The sequence below is a fragment of the Mytilus californianus genome, unplaced genomic scaffold (assembly GCF_021869535.1).
Source record: "Mytilus californianus isolate M0D057914Y unplaced genomic scaffold, xbMytCali1.0.p SCAF_7, whole genome shotgun sequence".
Classification (NCBI taxonomy): Eukaryota; Metazoa; Mollusca; class Bivalvia; order Mytilida; family Mytilidae; genus Mytilus; species Mytilus californianus.
Window position 1 is genome coordinate 41,691,165 of NW_026262723.1, and position 27,993 is coordinate 41,719,157.

Consider the following 27,993-nt stretch of genomic DNA (forward strand, 5'->3'; position numbering starts at 1 on the left):
TCTGCGTTAAGAATTCAACTTCCCGCCATCCCGCCAGAAAATAAACAACAAAAAGGAAACATTTTGAAGCAAAAAATAGGGTTACACAACACATGTAATTTTAAAATATATCAAAAGTTACAGCATACTAATGCAACATAATTCACAATTCAAGATTTACCTATCCATAGTAAAATTTCTTTTAGAACCATTATAATTTTTTTTGACAAGTGCGATTCCGCCAGAACTGAGACTACTTATCACAGTTTATATAGAGACTACTATAACACAGTTATAGTAGTCTCAGGCCAGAACAACATATGAATAACACTAAACAAGTACAACACAATTTAACAATCAGAGGCGGATTTAGGACGGGTAGGGGGCATACCCCCATTATTGAGCTTCAGATATTGTTCATTCATAGTCTTTTCCCCCACTCTAAGCGTTGCCTAATTTGCCCAAAACCCCTTTTCAAAATCCTGGATCTGCATCTGACAAATTTATAACCAAAGACAGTTCGATGTGATGGTCATTCATTGATCAGAAGCAGGTCCTCTAAAAAGAGAGGTGAAAGATACCAAACTAAAGTCGAAAATAAACTGACAACACCATGGCTAATAAAAAAAGAGAAAAAGACAAACACACAAACAAAAGTACACAAAACACAACATACAAAACCAAAGACTGAGCAACACAAACCCCACCAAAAATGGAGGGTGATCTCAGGTGCTCCGGAAGAGTAAGCAGATCTGCTCCACATGTGGCACCTATCGTGTTGCTCTTTTTAGTAGAAACTCTGTTTAAGTCTTATTCGGTAGGTCACATTCTTGGAAAAGGGGACTGGAATGTAGTTACGACAACAGGGATTAATAACAGTCGCCCAACATGCCCAATGCGACCAGATTTTCGGCTGGGCAAATATATTTATCATCCTGATTGCCCAGCTGGCGACCGAAAATATTTTGCATTGAATCCCATGTCTATCCTTTCCCCCACGATATAAACAAAAACTGTTCTCAAACGGAAACCCGGTTGTCTAATTAAAGCAGGAAAATGGAATGGAGGATTTCCGGAAACCAGTAAGGTCATTTTAATATCCAAAACACAGTCGTACAACTAAGTTTTCGATGCGAAGTCTAGATTTGACACATGTATACCCCTTTTAATGTTTTATGGAAACAGCCAGCTATTTTGTCAACAGGAAGTTCAAATTGAAGGGAGATGATTTTGGCGGGAAATGTTCTCAATTCAGTACTGTCAAATCTTATGATATATGTAATTCAAATATTATAAAGTTACCACACACAACCTTTTTTTGAAAAAAATATTTTGGGGGCCCAGCTGGCCCCTGGAGAAAAAGAGTTAAGTTTAGTCTTTGCGACAGTTGGAACATATCTGTTGTCATCTGTGAAACAGATATTCCGTAACGGTCAACCAACTAGTGATGGTGTTGGTAAAATTTACGATGGGATGATTTCAGCTTCACCATTCAGAACTCTTAGTTAAATAGCTTCCTTGTAAGCAGCAACCATCTATCAAGGAAATCATGATAGGAAATACAAGCCTTGGAATATCGTATTAATAGGGAGGTACATGTATATACTCCATTTGCAGGTGCTGTTGAAATGATGCTACATAGAAATGGCAACTTCACAATTGGGAAGCTGAAATCATCTCTTTTGTCGTAAAGTTTTGTTTTCAACCGACCATCATTGTCAATTTCTAGATAGTCTAGATATTATACCCCAAAACAAGTACCAATTTTCATGGATAAAAATTTAAACTTCGGATTTCAAGATATTTGATGTCATGGTGCAAACATTCACATAAATGACAACATTTTACCCCAAAACACCATGACCGAAATATCATCTGGGTAAAAGTTAATAGTCTTTAAAAAAGGATTTTTGGAGGCCATTAATCAGTTCTTGTTTGAACAATGGTCCAAAAGGGGAAAATATTGCAATTTATGTGAATGTTTGTGCCATGATATCAATTATGATGAAATACACAATTCAATTTTTTATCACTGTAAATTGATGCCCTGTTTTGGGTATAATACCCATTAATTGTGATAGTATCCATTTATGAGGATCCTTCCCAACCTGTTTAATATCAAATGGACTTGTCTACAGGTCAGATATATATATATAGCACATTTTCATCTATGTACATTTCTAAAAATATAATTGTGTGTACCCTATTATCCAGTGCCCACAAGGGTAGAAAACCGGCAGTTAATAATTGAAACTTGCCATATATTTGCTGTAATGTTACAATTATAGACGTAGTGACACTTTATGCAAATTTGTCTGCCTTTACTTAAAGTGAACAATTCCATACAAAATTTTGAGTCACAATTTTAATCATTTGACATTATAACTGAAAAGTGATCCTTGCATGAAGCCAGAAGGTTTTTCAGTGACAGATCTAGAGTCATTGAAGCAAATTCAACTAAATACCTAAAAGAGTAAATATGTCTATTCCTAGATTATTTTCCTTCCACTGAATATCCTTTTCTGTTGATCTTTATAGCTTTTTACTGGAAAAACATAATTCTAGTGTTCTGATTATCATGATAATGGATTGATTGATATTATGCACAGATGTCATTCAAGATACATGGTCTTAAGAACCTGAAATTATATTTCTCCCGTTTATTCTATAGACTTTTAAAAATAAGAATACAGGGAAACCATCAGATTTTACAAAAAAATTGTGTAAAAAGTCACAAAAGGGGGATTAATGTTACTTTATGGTGATTAAAAAGAGATGTGAAGATATTTATCAATGAGACTACAACCCAGTGATGTGGATAACTAAAAGGCATCTTGAGGTCAAATTTTTTTTAAAATGTGCATTTCATTATAATTTTTTTTTTGTAGATGTTAAACCATTAGATGAAAACATGCCAGGTATTGTTATGGAAATGGAAGAAGAAAAAGGAACAGAGGAAGATGTAAGATTTAAGAGGAAAAAATTTTTTATGGACAGTTTTGATTAAGCACCAATAAAGACATTTTTGTATAAGCACCATTTTAAGTCCAGACCATTTTTTTATGTACATGTTTTCTAAGTAAATATAGAAAAGAATAGAATAACTTTACCTTCATGACCTTGTAGCTGCCTTATGTGATCTGCCAGGATGCAGGAAACAAGGCCACCCTTAACAAATTCTTTGTTTGATGTTGCAAACCCATGCTTTGTAGGGTTTGGTTGGTAGGTCGGTAGGGATTTTTTTTTTTTCGTTTTTTGGCCAGCAGCCTAAGTTACTTGTTTTAGACAGGAAATTGACGTAAGAGCTTGAAAAAAAATTGAAAAAAAAATTGAAAGGATTTGTGTCATAAAATTTTTTGGGTGGGTTGGAAATATCAAACAATTCTACTTTTTATTTTTGGGCCAAGCTTAAGTATATATGGCCTTGTGAGATATTATCAGTCTCCAAAGTGATTTTATTTCACCACTACATTTTATCTCGTGTGCCAGAGTTTCTTTAAAATATACCGTTAAAAGGCTTGTATAGTCCGCGGTTTTATTCTCCAAAATTGAACCTGCCAGAAGGGGTGCGGACTATAAGAGTACAATAAGCAAGAAATAAGAGAAAAAAAAAATCGTGAGGTGGTTTGTTTACATTCCGCCATGTTTGTTATTGATATTGTAGAGGGCGCTCTTATCATTTTTCAAACTAATAATTTTACCTAATCCATATTAATATGTTATTTTTATTCAATATCAAATTAAAACTGATAAATTTAAAGTTAAACACTTCATTACAAATTTCTTGTTTCTTTTCAATGCATTGATTAAAATAAACTGGTATCTGCTTGAATGAAACGATATAAAAAAAGTAAAAAAGACAACCGTAAACCAGCTTATGATGTGTAAATTACAAAACGTAATTGGTTATTATCCGTTCCCTTTCCGTGTTTCATACTGACAAATATGTTTTATATTAGCTTAAAACCCTTCAAACATTAATGTAATAGATATATTAAACACTGTTTTACATGAAGATGGAACTGTTTTACTTTCAAAGTCCTATGATGTACGGATTTCGACACTCACCTTTTTTTTTCTTCTTTTACACATGCTATTCAAACTTCCGGTTTAAACATACACAAGTTTCTAAATTGTTTTTTGTGTGATTTAGACTTATTTTAACAATCCTGAAGTGTTCTAGAATCATTTACAAGCAGTTTTAGCTTCTGTTTGATGATGGAAAACAGGTTTTTCCAAGAAAATACCGCAAACAACCATGCACGATTTGAAATTACTGGAGTTTCATTAGACCTTTTCTAACAGTTACAAAAAGTTTTTTTTACCTGAAATTTCGTGGGGAGAAGGGGGTGCAGACTATGTACCAGTGCGAACTATACAAGCTTGATTACAGTAATACTATACTAAGATTGAATTAAAAATTGTATGTTGAAGAAAGAGAAAAAACAAATAGCAGTAAACAAAATATAACACCGAAAACCAAAGATAAAGCAACCAGATAAAATCAGGTGTTCCAGAATCATTTGTTCTCTACTTTTCTTTTGTGCATTACAGATAAAAATATTTATATTAAATTGTATTTTGAACCTGTTATATATTCCTCTGAATCAGTCATCTGATATTGGCATACTAGCACATCGGTTAATCACAAAGTATATAGTGCCAACATTCCTGAAAAATGAAGTTGATCCATCTTTAATATGTTCATGCTGTGGATAATTATTTCATTGTTACTGTTTTCAAGGATTGAGAAAAACTTGCATTTTCGTGGATACTTGATTTCGTAGTTTTACAAATTCTGTATACAAGCCTATAGGAAATTTATAATCTTGGATCACCTTTTCCCATGAAATCTGTTAAAATTAATTCATGTATCACAAGAATAATAATGACTCCTAAGTATTGGTTTATTTTTTCTCTGATTTGTTAATGTTCTAATTGCAGAAGGAATCCAAGTTGGAAGAAATTGCATCTCCACAAAGGTCAATACTAGAATTCTTCAAATCACCTACCAAACCAGATGAAAAGCCTAAAAATTTATTGAGTTACTTTGGCAAACAAGCTCCTAAACAAAAAGAAAGTACAGACACCGTGTCCAGTAAAACTAAAACAGAAAAAGCAAATGGAAAAGTGGTATTTAAATTATTGACTTCTTTGTAAATTATTTGGTACATACAGTTATTGTCCCCAGCGCAACACGTTGCGGGGGACATAGAAATACTGTCCGTCCGGTCTTGTTAGCGCTCTCACTTGTACAATTATTGCCCGATTTTTATGAAACTTATATATCATAGGATTATATCAGCAATGTCTTGGACAAGTTCGAAAATCAGTGTTGATCAATTATTTTTGAAAGAGTTAAGCCCATTGGAAACATTAATTATATAGAAAATTGCATCGTTAGCTCTCTCATTTGTACAATTCTTGCAAGATTTTTATGAAACTTATATCATAGGTTTATATTGGCAATGTCTTGGACAAGTTAGAAAATTGGTGTCGATCAATTATTTTTAAAAGATTTATGCCCCTTGGAAACATTAATTATAATGAAAATTGCATCGTTAGCGCTCTCACGTGTACAATTCTTGCCAGAATTTTATGAAACTTATATCATAGGTTTATATCAGCAATGTCTTGGACGAGTTTGAAAATCAGTGCTGATCAATTATTTATAAAAGAGTTATGCCCCTTAGAAACATTAATTATATGGAAAATTGCATTGTTTTTGCTATCATGTGTACAATCCTTGCTAGATTTTTATGAAACTTATCATATATTTATATCAGCAATGTCTTTGATGAATTCGAAAATCACTTCTGATCAATTATTTCTAAAAGAGTTATGCCCCTTAAAAATATTAATTATATGGAAAATTGCCTTGTGAGCGATTTCGTGTACAATTCCCAGATTTTTATGAAATTATATTATAGGTTTATATTATCAATGTCTCAGACAGAATCTCCTGTGTACAATTCTTGCAAGAATTTTATGAAACTTATATCATAGGTTTATATCAGCAATGTCTTTGACACTTTTGAAAATAAGTGCTGATGAAATATTTTTAACGAGTTATGCCCCTTGGAAATATTAGTTGTAACGAAAATTGCATTGTTTTTGCTCTGAAGCCTTCATTTCTCTAAGATATTTATAGAAAAGATTTAAAGAACAAAAAAAAGTGGGTCTTTTTTTAGTAATGGCCCTTGTACCTTGGATAGAAAAGATATGTGCAACACGGGGGACATTGGAACATTCTTTTATTATTTATTAATTAGTAAAAAAATCCTATTATTTTAGGTGCCTTGTCAAGAAGAAACAACTAAACACATTTATGATCACAGGACTCACTCTACTAATGTAATAGTGAGAGCATGACATTGTGCCACATTTGTTGGTTTTTGTCTTGCCTCAACAATGTTGCAAAAGCGAGACTTAGCAGGCTTGTCACTGCACCGTCAGTCAAGGTTCATTGACTAAATGTTGTACATATTTTACATATTAAAGTTTTGTCCTTTTGATTTTCACCATTTGCATTTTACTATTCCAAATACATACAGGCCAAGACAAATCTCTATTTCAATAGTACATTCTTTTGTAATCAGTAGTTGAAAGGTTTCAGTTTGGGTTAAATAAAAGCGTAATAACAGAATAAAACCATTTTTTTTCTGTTGCTGGAGAAACATTCCATGCTGTATGTTTCCCTCTAGATGTCTTGGTTGTTTTTATCATTAGGTTGCTATGGTATTGATGTATCCCTACATCTCCGTTTGTTTATATTAACAAAAAAATCCTAAAAAATAAATAGGAAATAAGCTATGAATGGTGTTATTTTAAATGCTCACTTTCTGATCAATACAGAAAACAACGAAGGCAACTGTCAGGCATCATAATTCCAATTTTGCAGTCAGGAAAGGGATTTCTGAACCCATGTTTACCAGGAGTGTGAGCCCTGTTTCAAAAAGTATGAAGATTTATGCAGTTATTTTTAGCTCATCGGGGCCCAAAGGGCCCCATGTGAGCTTATGCCATCACTTGGCGTCCGTCGTCGTCGTCGTAAACTATTTAAAAAATCTTCTCCTCTAAACTACTTGGCCAAATACCTTCAAACGTTAACTAAATGTTCCTTAGGGTATCTAGTTTATAAATTGTATCCAAAGTTTTGATCCATCGACAAACATGGCCGCCATGGCTAAAAATAGAACATAGGGGTCAAATGCAGTTTTTGGCTTATATCTCAAAAACTAAAGCTTTTAGAGCAAATCTGACTGGGGTAAAATTGTTCAGTTGGTCAAGATCTATCAGCTCTGAAATTTTCAGATGAATCAAACAACCCATTGTTGGGTTGCTGCCACCGAATTGGTAGTTTTAACAAAATTTGGCAGTTTTTGTTATTATTTTGAATATTATTATAGATATATATAAACTGTAAGCAGCAATAATGTTCAGCAAAGTAAGATCTACAAAAAAGTTAAGATGACCATAATTGTCAATTGACCCCTTAAGGAGTAATTGCCTTTTAAAGACAATTTTACACAATTTGTTCAAGTTCATACCTGCCAACTTTCACGATTTAGGCGTGTACTACACGATTTTAACCCTTTGTCACGATTGCACGATCGGGATCGTGAAAAAACCTCTAAAACACGATTTTGTGAAAATCTACACGAAAAATATGATGGTTCCCGATATTGAACTGTTCCCAAGGGAAGACAATCACGATCAGCCAATCAAATTCTGTGTTTCTCATGATCAAATTAATAAGCCAATCAAAAACGTTTTCTCTTAAGATTATTCTAACATGCTAGATTTTGAACTTGTGTTGTAGGGTATTCCTCTGTGTGTAAGTCAGAATTGTAAAATCGTGAACATGGAAGGTTAATTTTCATCTGCAAGGAGGTTCTTAAACAGCTTAAGAATAAAAGCATGGCTGATTGACAAAATTCAATGATGCAGTACTACCATAAAGATAATAAATAGTAGTTTATTCACTAATTTATTGTCATTACACTTGCTGTAACATATCATATGTCATTTTTGTATTCAATTAAATTACCAAATGGGGCAAATCAATTGAAGTACAATGTACTATACATTTTGTACTTCATTTTTCACAAGGACCAAACAAACAGGTTCGGAACAAAATCCCAAATGAGGGATATATCCCTTAAATGAGGGACTGTCCCCAAGACATTAAGACAAGGAGTCATTTAATGTTGTAAAAAAGAAAAAAGAAAAATTTAGATTTTTTTAACTTAAAAGTGGGAAAATTCATTATATTTGGAACAACTTTAAAGTCTTTTCTAAATGAGGGGTCCAATTATTTTTAATAATAAACATGATAAAGAAGATAAAAATCCAGGAACATTACAAAATTCTTGGACATGTTTTGACCATATAATACCAGATAGATGTATAATTCTTTAGGAAAAGTTTCTTCAAATAATATAGATATATGCTCATTTGTACTTAAAATTGGTTTTTAATGTCCTTACATTGAGGGGTTACCCCTCATTTGGGGTGTTGTTCCCAACCTGATAAAAGTCCTTCTTTGTGCATAATTTTAAATTTTAAACGTCAACAATCATTTAATATTCTAACACAAGAAAATAAATCCTGGTCTTCTAGCTACAGATTCATCTTTTCTACTGATATATTAATAATAACTAGAATCATGCTAATAAACTTAAGAAAAAGGCTTGTAAGCTCATCATACAAATATGACACTTAATTTTTCTAGACCACAAAACAGCACTCGCAAAATATGTCGCAAAGAATTGTTGTCACGCACTAAAACCCCCATGGGGACTTTCAAAAGTTGGCAGGTATGCAAGTTTGCTAACATTTAAAAATCTTCTCCTCTGAAACTACTGGGCCAATTACCTTCAAACTTAAATAAATGTTCCTTAGGGTATCTTGTTTATAAATTGTATCCGAAGTTTGTATCCATCAACAAACATGGCTGCCATGGCTAAAAATAGAACATAAGGGTCAAATGCAGTTTTTGGCTTATATCTCAAAAACTAAATCTTTTAGAGCAAATGTGACATCGGGTAAAATTGTTTAATTGGTCAAGATCTATCGGCCCTGAAATTATCAGACGAATCAAACAACCCATTGTTGGGTTGCTGCCACCGAATTGGTAGTTTTAACAAAATTTTGCAGTTTTTTGTTATTCTTTTGAATATAATAATAGATATATATAAACTGTAAGCAGCAATAATGTTCAGCAAAGTAAGATCTACAAAAAAGTTATTATGACCAAAATTGTCAATTGACCCTTTAAGGAGTTATTGCCCTTTAAAGACAATTTTTCACAATTTGTTCATCAAGTTTGCTAACATTTAAAAATCTTCTCCTCTGAAATACAGGTGAGCGATTCAGGCTCTTGAGAGCCTCTTGTTATCTATAAATTTAGTTGAAATAAAATTTCTTTTCAGTTTATTTTATACTTACAGAATGGGTTTCAGAATGGCATTAATAGTAAAGAACAAAATCAGAAGGTGGAAATCAATATATCTTCACTCAATTCATCAATTTCTGAGTTTGAAGGTCAGGATTCTCTCACTAAAATTAAAAAGACAGAAAAAAAGAAGGGCACAAAAAAGTCTCTAAAAGCAAATAATGAGGCTTTAAAAGAAAATGCTGAAAGTAAAACAAAAGACATTTCAAAAACAAAGAAAAAAAATGTTGAGAAAGATATTATTGAAAAAATACAGAAAAAGGAAGTACACAAAGAGACTCAGAAGAGGAAAAAGGCTAAAGACAAGGATGAAAAATTATCAAAAGATAAGCAGGAGAAAATTACTGATGAAAGTACAAAGACAAATAAGGATAATGCTAGAAAGTCTGAACAAAATGAAGATGAAAATTCAGGAATAAGTTACCTAGACTTTCTAAAGTCATTGGAGAATAAATCTGAAGAAAAGGGAAATGAAATAATAACTGATAAAACAGAAACTGAAACAATGATCGTTAATGACTGTAAACAATCAGAGACATTGACTGGAAATGGTGTTGGAGAATCAGAAGTGGAAGCTGATGGTGACAATGATAAATCAGAGGAGGCGGTTGCTGCTGAGGATAGTAAACATGATTCATCCTGTGATGAAAATTATCCCAGCATAACATCTTTTTTTACCAAACTGTCAGGACCAGCTCCCAAACAATCTATCAGTACGCAGAATAGTCCCAAAACATTAACTACTAAAGCTGACATACATTCAGAACCTACACCACCTAAAATTACCAAGGGAAATAAATCTGAAAAGACGAAAGTATGTGCTTCTGCAGAAAGTGATTCAACACTGAATGAAATTGAAATACTCAGTTCTGAAGTTGTTAAAGTTGAAAGTCCAGCAAAGAAAAGGAGTATAAAGCAGAAAGACAAACCAGTGAAATCTGCCAGAAAGTCTTTGAATCAGAAATTGACAGAAACAGTAGAAATTTCGGATGATAGCATCACTGTAGATGCAACAGAAACAAAAGAGGCACTGGATAGGAAAAAAGCATTTCTTCAAAGCGATAATATCCAATCAGGATCTCATAAAACTTCTCAAGCAACACTTAGCTTTGTTAAAGGTGGATTTCAAATGTCAAGTAAACCTTCACATAAAACGAGAATTCGTAAATCAGTACCTGAGGAGATGACATGTGAATCACCTTTGTCCAAAAGTACACCAGTAAAGAGAGGTCAAGGGAGGCCACCAAGTAGTACAATAGGGGGAGAAAAAACACCAGGTAGTACAAAAGGTCGAGGAAGACCACCAGGCAGTACAAACAAAATTAAGAAAAATGCATCAGATGGTTCAAAACATGAATTAAGTAATGTGTCGGTTTTGGAAGACGGTGTAGAAAAAAGTGAAGATACAATTGAAGTTTATGATGATAAAGCAACACAGAAGAGACGATCGTTGAGGAAGAAGAAGAAATACAAAGTTGATATGATCAGTATTGATACTAAAAATAGAACACCAATCAGGATGAGGCTTACAAGGTGATGTTTCCCTTTCAATATACATTGAATTGACAAATTAATCTGTTCAAAATTGTAATAAAATAACACACATTTAGATAAAATAAGTTTTTACATCTAAATTGTACTGTCTTCTGTTCTTCAAAAAAGCACAAATGGTTAAGCTCAGTCAATTGCTAAAAAAGCATCATGTACAATAGCAATGCATACAGATTTTTTTTCTATCTATTAATAGTTGAATTCCTCAGTTTGAGGTGCATTAGCAGTATTAATCCGAAACCCTTTGTGACAAGTTGCCATTGGAGTCTTCTTGATTGAATATATTTTATTTACAACTTACTAGTTTGTTAAAAGAGGAACTAGTTTGTTAAAAGAGGAAATATTTGATAGGTGCAGAGATGTATAGATCAATTGAGTCATTTTTATAAACAGCAAATGTGTGAAATATGAAAATCAACAAAATTTCAAATTTGCTTCAAGACATTCAAGACGGCATTTATATTTTTTATTTCATCTAATTGCTTCCTGAATGTGGCAGTAAGTTCAAACTACATATATTAAGTATTTATATCAAAATTTTCTTTTTGTGTATAAACTGCATGTTTTTTTATTAGTGTTACTATCTTTAAACCTCACCTGTTATTGATTTCAGATGCAACAAAAGTGGCAGTAGTACAGATGAAGCTTCTTTTTCATTAAAACCAAAGGTAAGTGTCAAATGACAGTCCTACAGAAGCCATATACCTTTCAACAGCACTTCTTTACAATTTTTTTCTGGATGTGGGCAAATCAAACTGATAATGTCTTGTATTAATAAAACGAGATTTCCCAGACTTTGTCAATGTCCATTTACGAGCTGCACACCTTTGATTAATATTTAAAGCCCTTCCTGTTTATCTTCCAAGGAAAGATGGCTATACCAAAACATATATATAAAAGTTAATATACATGCGCAATTATTTTTCTAAAAAAAAATCAAATTTGTGGTACAAATACATATTCCATCGAACCCTCAGAACGGTATCCCTGCAGAAATTATTCAATACACAGCTTGAGACTGAAGAGCATTGTTTTAGTTGCATGTGACAGAGGTTGTAAAAAGATGTTGTCAGGAGATACTTTTCTGGTGAATGTTGACAACTCATACGTTTTCTGATTCATTTCCATAAACAATGGATATTTGGTGTAGACTATAATTATTTAAGCATCCATGTTTCATTTACCCATAGAATATGAGATATACTACTTCTGTCATATTCTAATAACTTTTAATGATTTATTCTTTTATATGGATGACACTAAGCTTTATCTTGTTATACCATACATTGAGACAGTTTTTTGCATGAGAAGTACTACTTCCTGTTGCCAAAATCTTTGATCTTTATAATGTCGTATATAGAAATAAGAAGATGTGGTATGAGTGCCCATATACATGTATAAGAAATTTACATGACATATAATCAACAACATGTAGCCGGGTATAATAGCTAACAGTACATAATGTTTTTATCAGTTCTTATATCTTAATAGAAACAATCAAATATTATTCATGGTTGCAATGTTAAAGGCTTATTTTAAAAATTGAGTTAAAAAACTCAAATCAACAGTTCCTAAATGGTTCTAACAAAGATATTATAAGTAATTATCATTGAATTTCGTTTTATTAACATGTATGTTTATGTGATTATTCTTCCAGTCAAATATTAAACAAACCAGAGCACAAAAACTATTAGAGAAAGCAAAGAAAACAAAAGCTGGAAAGTCACCAGAGCTGAAGCTACAGATTAAACATGCCATTGAAAAGAACAAAAAGAAGGGGTCAAAGTTAAAAGAAAGTGCTGCAGAAAAAAGAAAGCCAGTTGAGAATAAAAATGAAAATTCTAGCAGGAGAAGAAGTTCAAGACTATCAGGTAAAGTACAATCCCTTCCTGATATCTTAATAAATTGCCATTTGCACCATATCCTGGTAATAAAATTTGTAACAATTTCCGTATGCTCAACACAAGTTTCATGAATGACCTTCATCAAGTAGGATTTAGATCAAAAGTTTGGTAAGCCAAAAATATTAAATGTTTGGTGCTCAAAGACCATAATAGACCACCCAAAATTGCTTCAGGGATTGCAAGCTTCAATTTTCTATTGTTTTTTTTTATGTTACAGCAACATAGAATCAATACATTGATTTTTATTTTGCAGATAAATTTCATGTATCTAGGGAGGAGTCACAAGATGACAATGATGATGATGAAATCATGATTATAGATGATGATGAAGATAACAAAGGAAAGAAGAAGAAACAGAAAGACCTGAGTACTCCTAGGAAAGGCAGAAAACCATCAACACCTAAAACCCCACTACAGAACAAAACTACAAGTAAAGGCACACCTAAGAAGCCTTCAGGTATTTTAACTGTCAAATGTCAAAAGGATCACAGATCCATATAAAATCTCGTAAGGGCAAAGCAGACTTTATTTTGAAAAGATCTATGGTTAAGCTGATAAATTATTTTAATAGACTTCTGATCGTGAGTTTATGAATATCTCCGAGGTATTTTTTTAACGCTTATTTGTCAGACGGGCATACAACAGGATCCTCATGTCTTTCAAATTTTTGGTTTAAGTAGTTTTTGACATAGAGCCTTCAAACTTTTTAGAATGTTCACATATACATTGAATTTTTTTTTACAAAAGTTTTTAAAATATTTAAACTTTTGGACCATAAAATGAAGTTTAAACCCCAACCACCCATTATATAAAACTTTCATTTTACTTTTAATTCTTATAAAACTCTTAACAAAATGCGACCACCAACAATTCATTAATTTGAGTGCCTCCCACTATAAATATCAACCAGTTTTAGAAATAAATAAGGTAAATTTCTGTTTTTGCAGGAAAACTTGCTCCAATATTTATGAAGAAGAAAGCTGGTGAAAAAGTTGAGGAACCAAAGAAACCTGTTCTGGATCCAGAGCAAGAAAGACAGAGACGAGAATTTCTGATGAGTGGTGTACCTGAAGCTTTAAAGAAACAAACAATAGCTGCAAGCGCAACTGTCATTCTCTCTGATTTACCTCCCTTTCCTGCCATTAAGCATGTGCAGCAGACGGAAGACATTGTTGGAAAATCTGGAATTGATATATGGAATTTAGCAAGTGTTCAGCTTAAGATTAAGAAATGTGAAGAAACTGATAATACAGGAGTTATACAAACTTATTGGAATCATGGCTTACTGGAGAAAGACAAGAATATGTGTGATTTATCTAAAATAAAGGTATTGCAACTTATATCATTAACAGTTGAAATATTTTTCCCCAAGCCTGAGTACAAAAATTTGAAAACTACAAATTAAGGTCTTTAAACCATTAACATGTGATAGAAGTGACCTGATAGGTTCAGGGCAGGATTTTTTATGCCCCACCTAGGCATTATATTTTTCGGTCTGTTCGTCTTGTCCCGCTTCAGGTTAAAGTTTTTGGTCAAGGTAGTTTTTGATGAAGTTGAAGTCCAATCAACTTGAAACTTAGTACACATGTTCCCTATGATATGATCTTTCTATTAATTTAAACGCCAAATTAAGAGTTATGACCCCAATTTCACGGTCCACTGAACATAGAAAATGATAGTGCCAGTGGGGCATCTGTGTATTATGGACATTTAAATTGCTTTTGTTTGTGAATGTTGATAAAAAACAATAATTTCTTTCGCCATTTGAAGGTAAAAAGTTGTAGGCAGACCATTATAAAACTAATTAAGTTTCAAGTGTTAGTGGAACAAATTGTATGAGAAATGTTTTTTAAAATTTTAAAGATGTGTTATAGCATACCTGTCATGGAGATACTCTTAACTTGATTTGAATGTGGAAGGAATTTGTATTTAGTTGTCATAAATGTTTAATCATTGATCCAAAGCAAAAGTGTAAATTGTTTGTTATGAATACTCTTTCATATAAGAACCAGGAATTGTTTATTTTTAATGAAAGGAGATTCAAATATCTGATAAATATTGAATAATTCAATCACATAATTGAGAAATAACATTATTTTTTCAGCTTTTTAAACAACATTCAAAAGTGGAAGGCAGTCTTGAAGAACCATTATTAAAAGAAATTCAACGAGTCAGTCCTAGTTATAATGTTGATAAAATGTACAAATTACTGAAGGAAAAGAAAGAAGATCAGGATGCTGAAATGACATATGGTTAGTGTGATCAGAATGCTTAGTTTAGCTCAACTAACCCAGATCCTGGTACTAGGAATTAGAGTCCATTGTAAAGCATTTATCAAGTATAAAAGAAAATTTTAAGAGCACTCTTCTTTTCATGAAGTTATTTCAAGATGAAAGATAAGTGCTGTTAGATAGTATTTTTATGAAGGGGGCATTAAGTTTTACCCTTGTTCTTCTGTACGTTCGTCCGTCAATATGTCCCAAAATTAGTTTCCGTTCTCTGACTTTGATTTCTCTCTAACAAATGTTATGAAAGTTATACACAATGCTTATTTCCACAAAACACAGATCAAGTTTAAATATGGGTGGCGTCACCTTTGTCGTCGAGTTATGTCCTTTTTAAATGGAAAAATTGGCAAATTTGCAGTTTCTACACTCTAAATTTACTGAACTTAACCACAACCAAATGTTCTAAAACTTGTAAACAATACTGATTACCACCAAACACAGATCAAATTCAATTTTGGGTGGTGTTACTTATACTGTTCTTGTGTTATGCCCCTTTATAGATGAAAAATTGCTAAATTTGCTGTTTTGCACACTCAACATACAGAAATAAATGTCGCTAAGTTTCAGTAGGTTTGAATTAGAACATTGAATGTTGCATATTTACAAGCAGGGCATCTGTGTCCCATGGACATATTCTTCTATTACTTCTGTAATATCATATGAAAATTTAAAAAAAAAAAATTTAAAAGTGATGCTTCAAAGAATAAAATGAATACTGCTCTTTGGAATGCTTGTATTTTAAATCCTTAAATAGACCTTAGCTTTCCTTATTTTTTTTAAAACAAAATAAATGACAGGAAATTGCAGGCAGTAGCTATTAGAACAAATCTGTTGTCTGGTTTAATTAATTATATATTTTATTTTATAGATATTGAGGAGCAAAAAGATAGCAAATGGCAGTAGCTATTAGAACAAATCTTGTCTGGTTTAATTAATTATATATTTTATTTTATAGATATTGAGGAACAAAAAGATAGCAAATCAAAGAAAGATGAATCAGCTGATACAGGGAAGGAAGTTAAAAAGAAAACTAAGAGGAGAAGTCTCCGTCTCAAAAAGAAAGACGAAGTCATGGAAGTAATAGATTTAGGGAGTCCAGAACCAGTTATTGAGGAAACCAGTTCTGGAGACAATAAACAGGAAATAGGTATGAATTAATTTTCTTGTAATTGTCAAAGCTTTTCGTGAAGTGCATTCAAAACTTTGCAGATTGAAACACTGATACCATATTAAAAGTTTAAGTCACTTCAAATGCTAAGAATGATCTTATATGCAGTATCTCTAATATGGAATATACATGTAATTATTTTCAAACTCAGAAAGAGAAAAAAAGTTGTAGATCTTTTCACATTTTCTATCTTCCATGCATGGTTGTCCTTGGCTCATGTATGTTATTTTTTTTTTCTCGTAAATTGTATCGTTATAAATTAGGCTGTTAATTTTTACATTTGAATTGTTTTTCATTTTTCATATCTGGGCCTGTTATAGTGACTACACAATATGGGTTTTTCTCAATGTTGAAGATCTCACCATGACCTATAATTGCTATATCCACATATCCACAGAGACTGAAATTTCACGAAAGATAAAAACCTAATATTATTGTATTAATATTTCAGCAATAGTAGTGCCATGGACAGATAAGTATCAACCAACACACTCATCGGAAATAGTGGGTAATTCTAATAATGTCAAGAAACTGAAAACTTGGCTGATAGAATGGAAACATAAAGTGGATAAAGAAGCAAAGAAGATGAAAAAGTTAGCGATGAAAGAATCGAAAAATAGGACAAAAGAGAAAGGTTTGTAGACTTTTAGATATTCATGGGAACTGGTTGTTGTGTATTCCAGAAAAATGTATTTTTCATGGGATCTTGGTTTAGATATTACACAGATATCCAACAAAAGCAGCATTACATAGTTGTGCTTCCTTATGTAAAAATATGGATCTTGTGGACAAATTATCTGAAATGTTTAGGGTTAGATAGTAATTAAAAGATCTTTATAAACAAAATTGAAATGATAAACAGTTCAAAAATTATTTAAATATTACATCAGCAGAACTTTATTGCAAATAATATGAAATGGAATGATATAAAGTTATTTTACTATAACATCAACAGAACTTAATTGCAAAAAAAATCTAAATAGGGAAATTTCCAAAATAGTTTGTAATAGCAGGACATAAACTAACTATGGTTATTTTCCAACATGTCTTTTTAACCACTAAAACCAATATGCTACTGTTTTGGATAAGATAAGGTATCATCTGTTCAATCTGCCAAAGGAAAGTAAACTATTGTCACTTTCAAAACAAACCTTCAATATTATTACAAATGGTTCTCCTTGAAGGCTGTTCCAGAAAATACCAAAACGCAAAGGGAGTGTTGTTCTAATTTATTTTTATTTCTGTGGGTGGTGGGGGTTAAAAAAAAGTGCGGTCCCTGGGGGGGGGGGGGGAGTCACATAGTATTTTCTGGAACAGCCCTGAGTTTTTTTGATAACTAGTACCAATTTGATTGACAGAGGATGATTGGTGGGCAGACGATGACAGTGACTTTAATGTTGACAGTGAGGGCAGTGAAGAAGAAGAAGATAAACTGTGCAATACTGTCATGTTAATGGGTCCTACAGGTATAGGCAAATCTACCACAGTGTATGCCCTGGCACAGGAGATTGGATTTAAAGTAAGTAAACAAAAGAAGAAATAAGCATAAAATAAAGCCTGGAAATATTGATTAAAAGTCAGTTAAATTTATTCAGATCATTAGATTTGCAATTAAACTAGTTACTTCTACTTTAAGATATAAGCATACACTTTTAAGATAAGATGTAAAGTACTAATATATTTCTCTATGATCAGTATGACTCATTTGTATTTTTTATGCCCCCGCCGTAGGCAAAGGAGGCATTAAGTGTTACCTTTGACCTTCTGGCCGTCCGTCTGTCTCATTTTCTTTCCCCACTCTAACTTAAGTTTGTCGCATCCAAATTTTATGAAACTCATACATAATGCTAAGAACCACAACACGCGGACAGAGTTCAAATTTGGGCAGTGAGTCATCTACTTTTCTAGAGTTATTCCCCTTTAAAACTTGGAAAATTGCAAAGCTTGAGCAGGTGCATTCCTGTCCTCTGACATATTTTTCTTTTATTACTTCAGAACTTGAAAGGAACCAACTCTTCATCTTCAGCTTTTGAATAACATTGAGTTTTTTTTCCATTGTCCTTTGTATAATAAAAAAGAATTAAAGCTATTTAATGTTGCAGGTTTTTGAAGTGAATGCATCTTCAATAAGGAATGGGAAAAGAATATTAACACAGTTACAGGAAGCTACACAATCACATAGGGTGTCTCATAACAAACATGGCGATGCAGGTCCAGCTTCTATATTCACACAAGGTAAAAAGATTATGTATATACATGTATTATTAGTTACATGGTGTGTTAGTGACCTAATACGATATATATGGGGTCAGTACATACCATATGGGGTGAGAACGAAGCTCGAATCCCCATATGGAATGTACTGACCCATATATATCGTATTAGGTCACTAGCACACCATGTAACGAATTTATCTTACAGACTATCTTCACATGTGGTATTTAGACTAGCGGCCTATCAAAGTGATTAAGTCTTCAATACTTAGTATTAAGAATCTTCTTCCATTTGTTTATACACAAAACAAATGCCAACAATAACAACTTGTTAGCTTTAAATTTGTTTTATGAATTTATTTCAATCGTTCATTATCAATTTCTTCGTCTGTTGAAATCTTTCAGATTTCTTTTTTGTTTTGAAAGGGCAGTAACTCCTTACTAACCCCATATGGAAACTAACCCCATATTTTTTAGGACACCCTATATCAAATATATGTAGTCACCACCTGTAGTCCTTTAACCAATCATATCCCCAGAAATCTATAGGAGGTAAGATAAACAGTATTACAGCTTGCCTAAAATAGAAAGGGAAGTCCTCTTTTGATGCCTCATGCTAAATAACCCTACTTATGGCTCTATCCATTCCGGCCCCGAAAGATAAAAAAAAAAAAGTGAAGTATTATTGGTACTAATTCATGTGTTCAACACGATATAAATTTCATATAGTTTTGTATGCAGAATCAGATATCCATGTTTCATTATAGCAAGTGTTTGAAATTGAAACAATGCCTAAATTAAAAATTAAAAACAAAGAAAAAGGTACCCCCAAGTGAAGCATTGAATTTGCAGTTCCTGAAATGGAAACAATAATCATATTAAGTGTTCTTGAATAATTCAGATTATGCATATAGTTGTCAGTTTAATATATCTTTCTATTCATTTAAGATATATTTCCAGTTTATTGCATTTAATACGCTTGTTGAGACTGTGTTTCACTAAGTTGCAATAGACTATTGGATACAGATGGAGGGGAGTTATACTGTGATGTAGCTACTATATATGTGTTATGTCCCTTTGAAAAAGAAACGCTTTTAATTAGATTCCAACTATTTTTCTATGAAAAAATACCAACTTAGGAAATAATTTTAAACCAGAATATACAATTTTCTTGATTTTTTTTTGTCAATTAGGGTATATGCCAATTAGAATTTTTAATGTTTTAAAAATTTAGAAAATGGAAGGATTTTTTTCAAAACAAAATTTCAAGTAATTGAAATGATTTAATTACAGGTAATAAACCTTCTCCTAGAAAGAAACCAGAGAAGAATGTGCCAACTTCCTTTGCTAATTTCTTCAACAAAACAACAAATTCTATACAAGTAGAAATTGAAAAGTCCAAAAAGTCAAATGATAGTAAGAACAGAAGAAAAAGAAAAAGGGACTTGGAAGAAAGTGATGCAGAGAAAACACCTAAAAAGAAGAAAGGAAAAGATGAGAAAGGAGTAAAGTTTGATGGCTTAATTCCTACCACTTCAAATCAGACTGCTGCAACTAACCAAGGACTGAATTTATCCAGCACATCTCTCATACTGTTTGAAGATGTTAGTATATATTTTAACAGAACTGTGAAAATGTTATTGGATGACCAAGATTTTGTTAAAACTGTGCAAATGATCAGTTATTTCCCTGAAATTTTTGTATGATTATACCCCTGCTCAAACTCGTTTGAGCTTTTGATTTTGCCATTTGATACGGGACTTTCCGATTAAAATTTTCCTTGGAGTTCGGTATTTTTGTTATTTTACTTTTTTCTCCAATGGAAGGGGAGCTTCCTGAAATTTGTTATTAAGCTTTATGATAAATTAAATAATAAGTACATGCATTAAATTTTGAAAAAATAAAAAATAAGTATTTCTTAGAAGCTACATAATTACAGCCAATTATACCAGGTTGATGTTGTTTTTTTTTTTATGTTTTGATTTCTGTTATTCTGGAGTTATAGAAATATGGTCCAATTAATTGGGACGGCCAATTATGGCACTGCTGTTTATTTGTATTTTGTGAACATTTTTTTTTGGGTAATTTCATTGAGTTGTGTAGAATGGACATCTATTTATAGTAAATAATTTGGAAGACCTGTTGAAACTATACTAAACATCTATGTCATTTGGTCTCTAGTGGAGAGTTGTCTCATTGGCAATCATACCACATCTTCTTATATTTATATTAATCGCCAAAATATATTTTTTCAGGTTGATGTTGTGTTTGAAGAAGACAAGGGATTTTGGTCAGCTATTCAGACATTTATGAATTCAACTAAGATTCCTATTGTCCTCACTACAAACGATGTTACATTGTCTTCTAAGTTTGAGGGAAGATATGAACAGTTTTTATTCAAAACACCATCCATGGTAAGTATATCTCATCAGTATTAAAATTGAAATACATCCACAAGAATACTGTAAATTCAGAAATTATTGTGTGCAATTATTGCAATTTCAGAAGAATTGACAAAAATATGAGATTAATTATTGTGATTTTAGGAAAATCTGCATACAGAGATATGTATCATATATCAGAGTGTGAGTTCTTATTATTGTGACACTAGCCCAGTCGCAATACCCGCAAAAATTCTTAATCGTGTAAAAGTGACTTGAATTGGCTTTTGGACTAAGAAATATCCTTTGGGGAGTTCTATCCATTTGGAAAGACCAATTGTAGAAGAAGTGCTGAATTTTCAAATATTTTGGCCACAAGCATCACTGAAGGGACATTTATTGGATAAAAGTGCATCTGGTGCAGTTATATTAGTACAGTTAATGTTATCAAAATGTATAGAATATTGTTTAATTTAAAATTCTACTTTCAGAAACAAACAACAGTGTATTTACAGTTGATATGTTTGGCGGAGAGTATAAGGACAAACTCTGAAGAAATCATGACTCTTGTAAAAGTTTTATCAGGAGATATCCGTCGATGCTTGCTGGCATTACAATACTGGATAGAATCAGGAGGTGGCACATTACAGGCAGTCCAGAAAATTATCTCCCCTGTCAAATTGAAGCCACTTCCTCTGAGTGAGGACACATGCTCACAAGAGGCTATAAAACCTTCAAGCATATCCGGGGATTCAAAATCCAGGTTTGATGATGATGATGACTTTGTCGTCATTAAACCTGTCGTGAACAAAAGGAAACGACCTCTGATTAGCGATGATGAATCATCAAGTAGTGCCCAAACATTTCCTCTGCCAAAGGAATCTACAGTGAAACCTGAAGCAGCATTGCAGTCCTCAGTTCATTTGTCATGCTTGAATAGTTCTTTGGGGCTCAGTTTAGGGGGATCAGAGGGAATTATGAATTTACTGAAGCAGCTTGTGAAAGGTCAAAGAGATGACCTTGTCACTGTGGTAACAGAAGCATGTGATCAATACAGGAAATTAATGTATAATATTGTTTACAATACATACATTGATCTGTTACCCATGCCTAAGAGTCGGCAGACGACACCTCCATCTATAAAAACTAAAATTAAGGAAAAGAAAACTCAATTAAAAAGAATAAAAACATTTGATTTGTATGATAGTGAGGCTTCAAATGATGGGATCTTAGACGAACCAAGAGAAGAGTCTCTGGAAGAAACAAAAACAGAAGAAACCAAGGAAGAAAAAGTAGCAATTATAAGATCACTAGATCAATTAACAGAATTTTATGACAACATGTCTTTCATCGATTCAGTGACGATAGGTTCAGAAGTGCCTGAATCGTCAAATAGTTTTATTTTACACAGTAAACGATGCCTTCATGACACAGATATTACAAGTTCATTAGAGTATATTGACAAGGATAATTTGTGTTCAGAGATAGAAGTTAGAGCACTATACAAATTGTGTACAAATCAGAGACATTTACAGGACACTTTAAAAGGACAGCACATAGAATCAGTTAGTATACCTTCTGCAGGGAGTCAGTCACAAGGAGTTCTAGTCAACAGGGCCAGTAATAGGTTAGTTTGATATTAAATTTTAGGATACCTTTTATATACTATCCCAGAATATTGCCCTTTGGCCTAAGACACGTTAATCTGCTCAGAAACCTATTTGTTATCACAACCTCTATTACATAAAAACTTGATATGTTGTTAGATTTTAATATTAAAATGTGCTTGTTGAAATGAAACCATTATTTCATTTTGTTGTTTTTTCATCAATTTATTGATGTTTAATGCCACTTTCAGCTTTATTGGCTATTTTGTGGCGGTCAGTTTTTATTGGCATAGGAAGCAGGAGAAAACCATGACCTTAATCAGATAAAGTGATAATCCTAGTCAATTAAGATTGGAGTCAAGTGCACTTGCCACATGCATGTTCAAACTCAACCTCAGTGTTGACAGGCTAGTGGTACAGTAGTTGGACTAATTAGACCACTCTGTCAATAAGGAACCATCTATGTCACTGAAAATCCTGTTGCACACTTTATTGAAACACAATTTTAGATCTTAATATACCAATGTGCAATAGATAGGATATCCTGGTTTTCCCCAAGTGGGAAGGGAAATATATGTCCCTCTTTAAAGGACTCGTTAAGTGAACTCTAAATATTCTGCTAGAAAAACCGAAATTTGAGCCCAAAAAAATGAGACATATTGGAACAGAAGAAATTTAGAAATTTGACAGTTGTTTCTTTGGTTATATCTAAACATAATGTCAGATTTTGATCGTTTTCCTAGAACTATAATAATTTGGCAGTAATCGTGTCTCCTTACACATTTTGAAAATTAATATCTTTCTGATGGTTTAGAACAGAACTCATTTTTTTTAGTTAATTATGATTTACATATCACAAATAATAAGTCTGAACATTTTTTACCAGTTTAATAATATTTATTTATAGTAAATGAAAATCTTACTTTTCTTTTCAGTAAAAATCTAGTCCTGAAGAAAGCCAGTAATAATGTTATGAGTAACCTCCCCTTGGCAGTCAGATGTCATCAGAGATCTGTTGTCATGGACTACATGCCTACTCTCAGAGAAATCAGTAAATCAGAAAAACTCAGGGAAATGGCGAAAATTAAAAGACGGTAAGTTATTTGTAAAAGTTTTCTTCCTCTTGGCGTCAGACTAGTTAAATTATTAAAGTAGGAAATGGATGCATGTGAAGTGGATCACCCAAAATGTTAATTGTTTTCACACTAGGCATAAAGCCTATCAAGGAGAAAATTAACTTATGTCTAAATTTATTTTACATAAATAGTTGTCTTTTGGTGTGCTGATTTAAATATTCAAAATGATTACCGGTATGTATATGTGTTAGCGCATTTCATGAATATGGTGAATGATGTAGTTCTTTGTAAAATGGCTAACATACATTATAGTATAAAATGAAGTTAAGTGTACGGTGTGTAAACAAAAAATCTTACAACTAAGTATTTCTTGGATCAATTAACATGCAAAATATAAGAATGTTGTAGTTCGCACCTTCAGGTGTGGGAGTTTGTGGGGTTGATACACAGCAGGATTAAAGAAAACACTTAAAATTGGTATTTGCTGCTTCTCGCTACACATAGCATTTAGAAAAAGAGTCGCCTGTGAGTCCGAATAATGTGTTTTACTGCAGACTGTTGCCTTGTGAACTAGCACATTAAAAATATGGCTCAGGGTGTTGGTTCTAGTACAAAGCAGGGTTACATTCATATCTCATTAACATGTTATCGCCAAGATATGCATGTAATATTTGCCACTGGATGTTAATTACCAATTCATCATCGTCATCATATGCCTGTAATCATTGCCACTGGATGCTAAACATCAATTCATCATAGTCATCATATCCCTGTAATAATTGCCACTGGATGTTAAACATCAATCCAACATTCTCGTCATATCCCTGTAATAATTGCCACTGGATGTTAAACATCAATCCAACATCGTCGTCATATCCCTGTAATAATTGCCACTGGATGTTAAACATCAATCCAACATTGTTGTCATATCCCTGTAATAATTGCCACTGGATGTTAAACATCACTCCAACATTGTCGTCATATCCCTGTAATAATTGCCACTGGATGTTAAACATCAATCCAACATTGTCGTCATATCCCTGTAATAATTGCCACTGGATGTTAAACATCAATCCGACATCGTCATCATGTGCCTGTAATAATAAACATCAATCCAACACTGTCGTCATGTGCCTGTAATAATTGCCACTGGATGTTAAACATCAATCCAACATCGTCATCATATGCATGTTATTATTGATGATGGACATAAAACACAAATTCACTATCATTATCTTTTGTATTTTCAGATTTCATCATTATTTTGACAACATTGGATTGAATTTTAAAGACACAACTCTGGATGTCATGTTTACAAGTTTTCAATGAACAGTGGACTCTTGACTGATTTATGATATTTTATCTATTTCATTTTCTTTGAATTAATATTTATCAGTATGTCTGAAGTACATATTGAAGTTTATGAATGTGATATACATGTAGAAAAACTGATTTCTATCTAGTGTTTGACATTTTTCCCCCAATACATTAGACTGGTAAACTATCAATTTCTAAATTAAAGCAGTGATTTATGTTGAACTTTTTCTTCGATATTTCTTTATTTCATGAAAATATGAAGGAAAGGTTTGTCTGATTCTTCTATAGTAAGGTTAGATTTTTTTACCAAAATATTTAGTAGTATTATCATTTTGTTCCTATCATTCAGTGCATTTCATTCGTAGGTTAATTTGGTTTGTTCATCTATCCGGTTAAATTTGCAATGACATCCATTTGAAAACAGCAAAAAATAATAGAAGAAAGTCTTTTATCATTGAATATCTCTTAGCTTTCACAGGTCCATATAAAAATCTAGTCAATTTGACCTAAATTTCTTGGATGAATGACTGCTAAGGTTAGTGTTTAGGGGAAGACTAAGCAGCAATAAGCCCATTCAAGAATAGTACTTTTTAAAGTAAACTTTTATAATAATAATAATAATAATCTTTATTTCTAGAGGGTATGCTCAATTAGTACAAACACTATTCTCCCTTGAGGCCCTCACACCACTCACAATGCATCACACAATTTCTTCATAACAAAGATAAACATAAGAAAACATAATCAAAATTGATACATAATCATTTAAATAATTCCTGGATTATCAAGTAAAAACTTAAAGCAGTTTGTTTTAAAAGTATTTATGTTTGACATGTGTCTTAGTGCTTCTGGTAGTTTATTCCATAAAGTTGGGCCAGAATATGAAAAAGATCTTCTAAATGTGTTTGTTCTTGCCTTTGGTATATTAAGTAATTGGGTAGTATTTGATCTAAGTTGCATTCCATTTTTAGCTCACCTGGTCCAAAGGGTCTGTCGTCGTCCGTCGTCGTTAACTTTTACAAAAATCTTCTCCTCTGAAACTACCGGGCCAAATTTGACCAAACTTGGCCACAATCATCATTGGGGTATCTAATTTAAAAAATGTGTCCTTCGACCCTGCCAACCAACCAAGATGGCCGCCATGGCTAAAAAAAGAACATAGGGGTAAAATGTAGATTTTGGCTTATATCTCTGAAACCAAAGCATTTAGAGTAAATCTGACATAGGGGTAAAACTGATTATCAGGTCAAGATCTATCTGCCCTGAAATTTTCAGACAAATCTGACAACCTGTTGTTGGGTTGCTGCCCCTGAATTGGTAATTTTAAGGAAATTTTGCAGTTTTTGGTTATTATCTTGAATATTATTATAGATAGAGATAAACTGTAAACAGCAATAATGTTCAGCAAAGTAAGATCTACAAATAAGTTGTCATGACCAAAATTGTCAGTCGACCCCTTTAGGAGTTATTGCCCTTAATAGTCAATTTTTAACAATTTTTCGTAAATGTTTGTAATCTTTTACAAAAATCTTCTTCTCTGAAACTACAGAGACAAATTTAACCATACTTGGCCATAATCATTATTAGGGTATCTAGTTTAAAAAATTTGTCCGATGACCCCGCCTTTCAACCATCATGGCCGACTTAGTTAAAAATAGAACATAGGGGTAAAATGCAGTTTTTGGTTTATATCTCTGAAACTGAAGCATTTAGAGCAAATCTGACAGGTGGCACAAATGTTCATCAGATTTAGATTTATCTGCCCTGAAATTTTCAGACAAATCCGACAACCCGTTGTTGGGTTTCTGCCCCTGAGTTAATAATTTTACAAAAATTTTGCATTTTTTTGTTATTATCTTAGATATCATTATAATATCTAATATCTAATACTATGAATTATGATTTTAACCTTATTTTACATGATTTCCAAAGCATCAGTAAGTACAGGTGAGCGACACAGGCTCTTGAGAGCCTCTAGTTTTTTATATTTTCTGGATTTTACTGATGAATGGACTCAGTTTTCGGCTGTCTGTCTACATTACGCTTCACATATGACAGTAGCAATAACAGGCTAGACACAGGCTCCCTTTACAAATTTTTTTTTTATTAAAGTTCAGATTTGATCCATAAAACTTTTACAAAGAAATCTACTAGTAACTGTACAAGGCCTTTACAAATTGTTTCCCATAGACATGTAAATAAATCAGGTCACCTTGACATGCATTGATGCATATAGAACTGGATAATATATTTTTTGTATAGATCTATGAAACCACAATTAGAGAAAACTAAATATTAAAATTTGTTGCTTGACACCAATGGTAATAAAAGTTTTTACAGAATATGGATCAATTTGATCAACTGCTCAAGACCATCCTGGGAACATGTAAGTCTGCACACTAAATATGTTTTTTTTGTACATAATTTTTGAAAAGCTCTCAACATTTGTATGTTATCTCTATGTGATGGATCAAAATGTCTCTCTCTTGAATATAAAAAATGTGAATGTACAATTTTATTTGTTCCAAGGAAATTGATTTAAACTTAGTCTCTCTTTCTTGATCATTTTAATTACAATAATATATTTGAAGGAGCTGTTTACCAGTGATAAGACTATTAATGTGCACATATATTGGCCTATTAAACACTATTGCACATTGCATTTAAAACAAAACATATTTATGTTATTCAGCCTGAACCCTCCAGAAGGATTTCAAATCAAGTTTTTGAATTTTTAAGCCACAAAAATATCTATGACATTTTAATCCTGCAAATAACTAAAGCGGAAATGTTTCATGTCTAGACAAAAAATTTGGGATTTTGATATTTTGATAATATTATGATAGAAAGTGATGTAAAATATATATGATTTTTATGTAACAGAAAATGGTTTTGTGACCGTGATTTTAAAAACTGATTTTTATGCAAATTTTTATGTTGTCTTCATAAAACAGAATTCATATTCTTAATGCATGAAATTTGTATAATAATATTTTCTTGAGTATTTATTTATTGTAATATCATCTGTGACGAAATAAATATGTAAACTATA

At 32.4% G+C, this 27,993-nt stretch overlaps 1 protein-coding gene and 1 long non-coding RNA gene across 3 annotated transcripts in view; both read left to right on the forward strand.

The window, feature by feature from the left end:
- Positions 1–27,993, forward strand: part of LOC127709491 (uncharacterized) — a 194,807-nt gene extending 166,814 nt beyond the window's left edge. The window contains exon 2 of the long non-coding RNA XR_007985686.1: positions 26,187–27,993. This is a non-coding gene — a long non-coding RNA (uncharacterized LOC127709491). The remainder of the gene's footprint in view (positions 1–26,186) is intronic.
- Positions 7–26,588, forward strand: LOC127709461 (ATPase family AAA domain-containing protein 5-like). Of its 2 annotated transcripts, none has more exons than XM_052215043.1 (18): positions 7–94; positions 2,868–2,941; positions 4,924–5,112; positions 9,414–10,969; positions 11,601–11,655; positions 12,645–12,858; positions 13,145–13,348; positions 13,839–14,218; positions 14,996–15,143; positions 16,135–16,326; positions 16,799–16,981; positions 17,706–17,866; positions 18,450–18,582; positions 19,854–20,164; positions 20,816–20,974; positions 21,433–22,568; positions 23,484–23,642; positions 24,875–26,588. In XM_052215043.1, exons 2-18 carry the CDS (start codon positions 2,891–2,893, stop codon positions 24,951–24,953), a joined length of 5,310 nt encoding a protein of 1,769 aa, XP_052071003.1. In that variant the 5' UTR covers positions 7–94; positions 2,868–2,890; the 3' UTR covers positions 24,954–26,588. The 2 variants fall into 2 exon arrangements, with proteins under 2 accessions (XP_052071003.1, XP_052071004.1); XM_052215044.1 differs by having other exon boundaries at positions 9,432–10,969.

Bases quoted from the DNA above. Each gene is read 5' to 3' on its own strand.
- LOC127709461 (XM_052215043.1), top strand. From the start codon at position 2,891: ATGCCAGGTATTGTTATGGAAATGGAAGAAGAAAAAGGAACAGAGGAA. The intron at 2,942-4,923 runs GTAAGATTTAAG...TTCTAATTGCAG, and splicing joins AAAAAGGAACAGAGGAAGAT to AAGGAATCCAAGTTGGAAGA. The intron at 5,113-9,413 runs GTATTTAAATTA...ATTTCTTTTCAG, and splicing joins AAAAAGCAAATGGAAAAGTG to TTTATTTTATACTTACAGAA.